The 9,955-nt window shown below is 42.1% G+C and overlaps 1 protein-coding gene across 2 annotated transcripts in view; it reads left to right on the forward strand.

Annotated features, from left to right (window-relative positions):
• The window catches only part of abi2b (abl-interactor 2b), a 36,252-nt gene extending 28,440 nt beyond the window's left edge, over positions 1-7,812 (forward strand). The window contains exons 7-10 of one of the 2 annotated variants that reach the window (XM_080720227.1): positions 2,836-3,003; positions 4,496-4,579; positions 6,696-6,887; positions 7,606-7,812. In XM_080720227.1, coding sequence (XP_080576353.1) covers positions 2,836-3,003; positions 4,496-4,579; positions 6,696-6,887; positions 7,606-7,781 — 620 coding nt within the window. In that variant the 3' untranslated portion in view covers positions 7,782-7,812. The remainder of the gene's footprint in view (positions 1-2,835; positions 3,004-4,495; positions 4,580-6,695; positions 6,888-7,605) is intronic. The other variant, XM_080720226.1, reaches the window with a different exon arrangement.
• The last annotated feature ends 2,143 nt before the right edge of the window (positions 7,813-9,955 follow it).

The following is a 9,955-nucleotide window of genomic DNA, read 5'->3' on the forward strand; positions in this document are numbered from 1 at the left end:
ATGTCATATTGTTTATGTCCCAAAAACGTTTTTCAAAAGGTTTGAGGCTAAATTACCACTCCTGAATAGAGAGCCTCTCTCATTTTTGAATGGCTCTCAGAGCATTTCAGCTGCAGTACCACCTTTGGCCTGAACTGCGCCACCCCCCCCAAAAAAATCTTTTTGAAAAAAAAGTTTTTTTGAAAAAAGTTTTTTTTTGAATTTTTTATTTTTTTGAATTTTTATGATGACGTCACAATCGGCAGATGACGTCACAATCGGCAGCAAATCTGGACAGCCTGTTTTGAGAACCCGTGAGATACTTTTAACCTTCGCCTTCTCAAAACCAGAGAAAGACACAACGGTCAGAAATGGGACTTTGTGAGGATAGAAGGTGCTAGTGGGACCCCAAAAAAAGGTTTTAAAATAGGAAAAGTGAAATTTCATGGTGTATCACCTTTAAGGTAAATAGAACGCTACTCCGGAATTCTCCTTTAACCCTGTTCTTACTCCCATGGCAGTGGTTCTCAGCTTCTGGGGAAACCGAGTAATAATGCTGGGTGTCGTTTGTTTAGCCATCGGGGACTAATTTAGCCCCATGACAGCGAGTGGATTCATTTCCCCTGCCCTGTTAGAACGGAGAGCCATCAGTCATCTGGGTCAGCTGCATTAGAGTGGACTGGACTCGTTGAGACTGGATGTGACTGGTTGCTCAATTCTCTAAACCAGTGGTTCACCTTTGTTTTTACCCATTTAAGGCCTGACGTGAATTCTACAAAATGCCTTTTAAATCAGTAGTTTGCAAACTTTCTCGTAATACAAAATTATTCAGCATTTATCAAACACTTTCAAGATGTGCTGCACGAATTGACACGCTGTGAGCTATCAGCTACATCTGCCATTTTGAACATTGAATAGCCAATGCAAAATGTTCAGCCATTTTCAACCTTCTATTCATGTAATTGTCCCTCACTATTGCTCCTGATGAGATGGCATGATTTCCATCTACCGGTACTCACTCTGCATCTCAATGTTGGGCTGTGGACCGTTCAGAAACCTGCCTAATTCCATGCTAATAGAAACTAAAACCTTTATTCTTCCTGGAAAGTTTGCATGAGGAAATAAGTCATTGTTCTTGCCTTAATAAAAAAAAAAAAAAAAAAGACCAAACGTGCCACCGATGATGTCACTGGTACGCAGGTTTCTGAACTGCCCACTGTCCTATGAGTTACAGACTGGATAGACAGAAATGGTGCCATTTTATAATGAGTATTAGTGAGGACTAATTACTGTAAGTTGAGTTGAAAATGGGTAAAGTGGGGGCGCCCGGTGGCCTACTGGTCTAAGCGCATACCATATAGGCATTGATGCCTGGCGGCGTCGCCGGTTCGATTCCCGATCCGGATGACCTTTGCCGCATGTCTCTCCCCATCTCTCCCCCCGTTTCCTGTCAGTCTACTGTACTATCCAATAAAGGCATAAAAGCCCAAAAACAAATATTAAAAAAAAAAAAAAAAAATGGGTAAAGTGGTCCTTTAAGGGTCATTATTCCATTTCAAACTTTTTTTCCCCATTTACCATTTACGTAAAACATTGTCCCATGGACCACCAGTCATTTTGCCACAGACCACTGGTTGAGAAACGGTGCAGTCGAAACGGAAAAGTCAGACATTAACAATGTCCCATCGGTGGCCATATTTCCCTCCACAGGGCATTAATTATTGTGACTGTTAGGTTTGTGCTGCCCAATAAAACCAAACACAATAACTGTCTGAGCACTAAAGCTGAGACAAATGACTCCAGGGTTTATTTCCTGACCGGACGGTCACATGCATCGTTGGCACAAAACTAGATGGATTGTTGGTATAAAAGTTCAAAAGCTTTGCCATTAAATACAACTTTTTTTCCCTTCTTTCTAAGGCCTTTGCAGCACTATGTAACTAATGTAATTTTATCCAATATGTATGGTAGATTATGTTAATACAATACAACTTTACAATACAACAAATACAATTGGGGTGGTCGTATTTGGTCTCCTTGCACATCTATTGAGACACTTGGATTGTGTCTTACAGCTTGTAAGCATCGGGCATTCGAGGCATGAGCTACACGGCTAAATATTTTGGGTCGGCGCTACCCACACATTTGGCTGTGTTACTCATTCCACGAATGCTTACAAACTGTACCTCGTTGTAAAGGTGACGAATCAACGATAAAAATGATATAAAACACAATACAATTTGGTATTAGAGATATATTGAACCGAAGTCAAGTTTACTTTGTTTTTTTGCTGAGTTTAGATACAGGATCTGACAAAAGAATTGACCTGATGAATACCAATTGTATCCAGTTAGGAGAAAGAACTCAAACAGGATACAGATTAAAACAAGTGGAAGTGATGAAAAGAAATTACCAAACTAATTTGGAACTGGAAGACTAAAATTGAAACTGAAACGGGTACTCTGTCGTGATGGGCTGAGATTGGCAACACACCTGAACGCCTGAAGTATTTTCTGTTTATTAGAGGAATGGGGAGACCCCTTTTACTGAACATACACACTATAATGATTAGGTTACTATCAGAATATAGTGCTTTAACCTTTTTAACAAAACACTTATTTTAAACAAAAAATATGACTCACCCTGCCTTTTTTAAGGATCGTTTTCACCTGGTGTCCCAGGTCTAAATATGTTTGTGATTAAAGCCAGCAGATCTCTAAAACTCCCCAGTTGAGAACCATTACTCCAGGACACCATTAATCAATAAAACCACCAACCTCACCCCTCACATGAGACCTTTGTTAAATCAAAATGACTCTGTGGCGCCCCCCGGTGTTTGCCAACGTCCCTCCCCAGGTGCTCCACAGTTCTACAGCATGAACAGGCCGCAGCAGCAGCAGTCCCAGAACCCTCCTGTAGGGGGCTCGCTGCCCTATCGCCGTCCCTCCTCCGTCACGGGACAGCCCAACATGGCACACAACCAGAGCCAGCTCAACGGAGGACCACACTTCAACCAGAACCAAGGTGCGGTACTCACACGCTGCTGTGCATGTGGTTTTAACGGGTCTCAGTGGCACAGAGATGTCCTGAGGAAGGTCGTATTACGACTGAAACGGATAAATAAAGCAAAGTAGAAAAGTGTGAGCGGGAGTATCCATTTTTTGGGGGGAAAGTACAGCGGCACAAAGGTGTTCTTCAGTGGCAGCAACATGCTCTGACAGTAAACCTGTAAATTTTTATTCATCATGGTCATGTGGACATAGCTCATCTGCTTTTAGTGTGGTCAGTTTAACATACAGTACAATGATTACAGAGACACACAAAGACTAGATATATACGGGTATATATGGTGTCAAATAGATAGTCTCTTTTCTATTCCTGTTCTCATTGGGTTGTCTTCGCCTAGATTGATTCCAATTATTCTCCCCATCCACTGTACATGGAATGTTCAATTTCCAAGCATCCCTTTCTTATAATTGAAGTGCTTGGGGTCTCTTAGAATCACGATTGCTTCACTTCTCTATCTCAACTCCGCCCAGAGACGACTGCAGGGTTTTTCCACTAAATTCCCCCGGAACGCCCAAGTCTGAACCAAGAAAACCAGCAGTGTCGCTGGTCTCCGGAGTTGAGAACCGCGGCTCTAGACTTCAGCAGTAGCACCAGATCCCATGCAGCTTTGATTAAAAGCCGCCTCTGTAATCTTATTCGTCTCATCTATTTAACTGTTGTCACTAAACATCACCATCTCTCTCTTTCTCTCTCTCTCGCCCTCTCCCTCTGCTATATACTCTTGTCTTCTCTGAGAGGCCAGACATTTGATCGTTTGTTCTTTTCGTGTGTCCAGTCTTATCAGCTTCCAGTTAAACCAGTTCTTTGCTCTGGTCTGATAGGACTCTGTGCGTTTCTCTCTGGCTTCATTATCCATGAAACTGTAATTGACACCCAAGCGTCTATTCTTTGCTTATAGTGGTGCAACAGCTAATCGAACAAATGGATTTGATCGATTATAATAATAAAATAAAATGTTAAGCGATAACGTAATAAAATAATCGATTCATAATCCATCCCTGTTTTGGGCATGTCATAGATGAAAAGTATCAAGAAATGACAAAGATATTGGAAAAATAGTGACAATAGCTGATATTGTCTATCTGCTATTTCCATTATTTTCGCAAGACATCGTTGTGCTACAAAGTATAACATAGTGGTTAATCAATTTGTTGTTGCGTAATTGTTTTAGATTGAAAACGCGATTCTCACAATAAATCCCAAAATAAACCAATAGAATAATCTCTAAGAAAGTTGCAGCCTTATTCTCTCAAGAACGGCCTTCCATCTCTTTAAAAAAAGAAAATCCCTCTCAATCCATCTCTCTTTCTTAAATTTTCACTTTTCAACACTCTCTCTCTCTCTCCCTCTCTCTCTCTCTTACGCCTCCTCCTCTCATCATGTTCTTGTCCTCTGTCTCTCTCTCTCTCCCCCGTCGCCCTGTGCATTCTGTGTGCGGTGGTAGCAGGTCCCCTCGCGCCCCCTCCCCCCTCCATGCAGATCACCCCCCAGTTACCCCTGATGGGGTTTGTGGCGCGAGTTCAGGAGACCAGTAAGTGGTTTTTACAGTAGCTGCACCCCCTCTGCATGTCTCTTTAGTCCTCTCCACTGCCTAGTGAACTCACATCTACCCCAACCACCCCAACGCCCATGGGGGCCAGTGTTTGGTATTAATGGTATTTTCACTTGTCAGTGAAATATCTGGGTGAATCATGTCTTGCAGGTATTCAAGAGAAGTCAGCCACCAATATTAGCCTCTCTGGGGCCTCGTCCCCAAATGACGTTCACGAACAAATCCTGAACGTGTCCGTATTTGTAACGGAAAATGGCCAACGCACCTCGCTTAAAAAATAAATAAAAAAAAGTAATAACCTTGGACAAATTATCTTTTAAAATAAATGACGGAATATTCCCAGGGACTGCTTTGCACCCGTTTAAGAGCTAAATTTTAGATTAGCTCCTGGAAACACAAATTGAGTTGGCGGGGACCTGCGTTTTGCCCAGAGCGTTTTGGCAGCTGACTGTTCATGAATTCAGAAAGAGGTTAATGAGCAAAAAAATGATTTTAACAAAGTGTGAACATTACTGTGAGCATGATTCCTCTAATGGTGCATGTTGTGTGTGTGCTTGTTGTTCTTGCATGGGACTTGTGTGTCGTGTGTCTCCGTGCAATTCCGCAGCAGGACTATAAAAAGGGATTGTTCTCCACACACGCACGCACTTGCACAAACACACACACGTGTATCCAGCATGTGTCCTTCCCTTCATAACCTACAGTACCTAGCATCCTTAATCACTTAAAACCTCTATACTTAGTTGACTGGAGTCCCCCAGGGGCCTGTACTAGGCCACCTCTTTTTTTCTCCCTCTCTACACCAAAACAATATCTTTGCTGAATGTTCGCCCCGCTGAACGGGAATGCTAAGGTTAAAATATTTGAGGGCCGTTCACATCAAGAATACAATAAGGATAACACCCTCCACATTTTAGAAAAGGATGTACCAGTATTTATATTATCGCTATACTTTAGTCAAGTCAACAGTAATTCTGACCACCAAAGAGCCGGCAATGCCGATCGACGTGTAGTTCTGGTTCTTGGTACGGACCTGTGTCAGTGGGAGTATGTCATGATGCACATAACCTCATGAATACCTATTCTAGAGGGCGAAAATGTGCTAAAGATAATAGCGGATCTACAAGTTCACTATTTGACAATGCGTCATTAGGCTTGTAGATCGGCTATTTTCAGTCAAGAGATGCGGTGTAGAAAGGGAAATACCTAGCCAGTATAAAGCCTTGGGGGACCCTGGTCAAGTATATAGCGTTTCAGTGGTTAAAGGATAACTTTGTTTTTTTACAAGAAGGTTCATATTTTAGATTGTAATAGAGGGTATGCGTGTGACATCATCATCATACCCGGAAGTTATGTGTGAATGCCTACTGAGTGGCAAAAACATACTTTCTTGCGTTGACAGCCCATTCATCCAAACAGAAAAGTCTTATCTGATTGCATTAAACGAAGTTGAACAACGTTAAACTCACTTTGCCACTCACTTTGCCACTCGATTTGCCATTCACTTTATGCATGCGCATACCCTCTATTGGAGAAAAGAAAAGATGAGTGTTAAAATGTTTTCATTTACTACTTCTATCTTTTTATCCATTTTAGCGAGTTTGATTTCAGTTGGTGGGGGCATGCGTGCAAGTGGCTAAATATGTATTTTTAGACACATTGTGCCGAAAAAGTCTTTATTGCTATTTACATTAACACTACTAGCCCCCATAAGTCACACCTAACCATGAAAGATTGCGGTGCATGTTGGGAATGGGCTAATTGTGTCTAAAGATACATATTTTGACACTTGTACTTGTGTATAAGTGTCAAAATATGTATCCACTGAAATCAAACTTTCCAAAATGGCTAAAATGATTTAAAGCAGTAAATGAAAACATTTTAACACTAATCTTTTCTTTTCTCTAATTACAATCTAAAATATGAACCTTCTTGTAAAAAAAGAAAGAAACAATTATTTACAGGCAACATCCAGTATGGACTCAACCTTTCCATGGTTTCCATCTCAACCTTTCCTCATTGTCTGATTGATTCTCTCTCTCTCTCGTACGCGTCCTTCACCGTTCGTTCCTTGCATGGTCCTTCCCTCCTGTAGTCTCGGACGTGCCCCCGCCACCTCCCCCCGCAGAGGAGCCGGTGTTTGAGGAGCCCACCCCTCCCCCGCCCCCGCCGGAGGACTACGAGGACGAAGACGAGGAGGAGGAGGAGGAGTCGGCCGTGGTGGAGTACAGCGACCCCTACGCCGAGGAGGACCCGCCCTGGGCGCCACGCACCTACCTGGAGAAAGGTACGCGTCACCTTTAGCCCAGGGGTCTTCAACGTTTTCAGGCCAAGGACCCCTTAGTTGAGAGAGAGAGAGATGAAGCAGGGACCCCTTAGTTGAGAGAGAGAGATGAAGCAGGGACCCTACAACCTGTTCATAGATTGCATATAGTTCATTGCTTGACAGCACAATCATCAGTGTATTTTGGATTCATGTCAATTTGTGTTTTCAGATATTTAACCAATAATTAATAAACAGGATCCTTTCACTCTGCACTTAGTCTGCTCTTTTTCCCCTCTACACTAAAGCTCTTTGCCGAAAATAGCCGATCTACAAGCTCACAATGCCTCGCAGCGCGACGCGTTGTGAGCTTGTAGATCTAATTTGGACGAGGTTTAGGCCTCAAGACCCAAAGGAGAAATTAGACGTTTGTCCAGGACGCAAACTAGTGAAAATAGCAGATCTACAAGTTCACAAAGCCGCGCAGCATGCTGAGCTTGTAGATCGGCTATTATCGCTCCTTCGTAATCTATATCTTTTTTTAATTTATGGATTTTTCTTTTATTTCTTCATGAAATTACTGAAAACAACCATTCGATTCGTTTTTTAATTCATGAAAACCTTTTCGTAAACAAAACCCGTAAAAATGTGTCTGTGACCCACAAATGAGTTCCGACCTGCTGTTTGGGAACCGGTGATCTTTAAGTAACCAAAAACAAATCTCTCCTCTCCTCCTCCTCAGTGGTGGCGATCTACGACTACGCGCGGGACAAGGAAGACGAGCTGTCCTTCCAGGAAGGGGCCATCATCTACGTCATCAAGAAGAACGACGACGGCTGGTACGAGGGCGTGATGTGCGGCACCACCGGCCTCTTCCCCGGGAACTATGTGGAGTCCATCATGCACTACGCCGACTGAAGGAAGACAAGGAAGGGCCTCCGAGGTTGGAGGGGAAGGTGGTGTAAAGGGGAAGGGCGGTTTAGGGAGGGAGGGAGGGGAAGGGGATACAGAGTACCGACGGTTTATAAAGGTTAAATTGTCAAAAGGTCAAAGACTTTGGTCAAGACAGAGCATGATCACACTAAGGCGGAAGGAATGATGGAAGGACGGCGACAGAGACGAGAGTGAAGGAAACGGTTTGAAAAAGTTCTCTACGAAAAAAGACAAACTGAGACCCTGGTCATTCTCTCTGAACATCAAACCCCCATCGTTCCACAACCACTACTCCACTATGTTATTTTTTTATTCCCTGTAAACATTTTTCTTATTTTCTTTTTTATTTCTGTTTTTGACTGGCGAGGAATGGTGAACGTGTGGGATTTTACGGTATATTTCTGGGAGATTGTTTCTTTTTTTTTTAGGCCACTACATTTTAGTTTTGCTTTATTTTCCTCTTGATATATATAAATATATATATATATATTTTTTTTTGTTGTTGTGTTTAGCCAATTTGCCCTTATTTTGAATCCTATTTATTTGGACCTTGTAGTGGAATATATACAGTATATGGTAACTTGCGCTGACAACAAGCTTGTTTGGGGGGAAATTAAATGGAGGCTCTCCTGCTTAGAGGTCCAGATGACAAGGGCTTGAGGAGAACATCTCTGCTTATGTATAATGTCTATTAACACCTAACACTACAGTGACGTTATAGTCAAAGGTCTTTCTATAGTTTAAATACAAAGATGGATAATACAAAGATTATACTCTATCTTGTCGGTTGTCGCGAGGTAAAACACTAGCCTAGCACTTGCGAACCTGACAGACTATATCGTTATTTCGGTAGCTCGTCGATGAGTGTGCCAAAGCTATATATATATATATATAAAAAATAGTATAACATGTATACATGTCTTAATGCAACAAAGACCATAAGCTAGATTTCAGTGGGTTGTGGGTGTCTGACAAACTAAATATACAAAACCCCAGTATTGTTTGAGCAGAAAACATCGTCCCAATTCTGAGTGAATTTGATCATCGCTGGGTCGAGACTCGGGCCCCATAGGAGGTCTGGCTAGTCGAGACCTTTTGGCGGCTCTAGATTCTGGGGTGGCTTAAACCCACTTTGAGATCCGTATTTTGTTCACTACGTGGGTCATGGTACAAGGCCTCATACTGTGTTTTTAGGCTGGAAAAGGAGTTTGTCTTTCTTCCCTCAAGTAAAAAGTGGATGAGGAGGTTGAGGAGAAGAGCCCGTTGGGTTCTTCTACTGCACAATGACCTTGATTCTCAAGTCTTATGTTACCGTCTCTCCAGCTCCGCTGTGATGAATAATGGACCATTATTATCATCACAGAGATCGCAGAGTACCTAGACGGATGGATGAATGGATAGATACCGCCGGCCACTTATTTGCAGTGTTCATATTTTACATCCATTACTTTTGTTGTTGATACCCTCCCCTCTTATCTGTTTTATTTCAGGGTGGGTGGGGGGGGGGGGGGTGTTGTTCATTCAACCAAGGGGTCCAGAATTGAGTTATGCTTGCAGAGTGACAGGACTGCATGTTTCCATGACAGGAGAGAGAGGAAAAACAACAAAGACCTCTTTTTTTATTTTCTGCTCTATCGATTATTAATGTCTTAATATTTTTAGATATATAGTGTGGTTCCAGTTTTTTTTATTTGATTATACTCACTCCATCAAAGACGAGGACACATTTAGGTGAGTCATTATTTTTAAGAAGACCCTTGTGCCATATTGAAAAGTGTGTGTGGTGGTGTGTTCAAAAAGGTTTAGTCACTTGATTTGCAATAAACGTTGAGGCCAGAGAGGGGGGTGGATTGTCGTTTGAAAACTTCAAAACCTTTAATTACTTTGAACTCCTTTTTTTTCACTTGTTGTTGTTTTGTTTTTTTAATCAAAAAGCACATAACATTTGTAGAAAAAAAAATGGTGTAGAGTAAAACTGAAACAAAATAATATAAATGTAAGATGTATTATTAATGTCCACAGAACAGGACTCCTTTTATTGAATATGAAAAGAAGCCAGCCATTGTGTTGACGCGGTCTTAACTGTTACAGAGCCCCCCCCGCTAAACTGGACGAGGTTTAGGCCTGCGTCCTCGAACACGGGATCGAAGCGCAGCATA

This window comes from Nannobrachium achirus (genome assembly GCF_963921795.1).
Source record: "Nannobrachium achirus genome assembly, chromosome: 24".
Lineage (NCBI taxonomy): Eukaryota > Metazoa > Chordata > Actinopteri > Myctophiformes > Myctophidae > Nannobrachium > Nannobrachium achirus.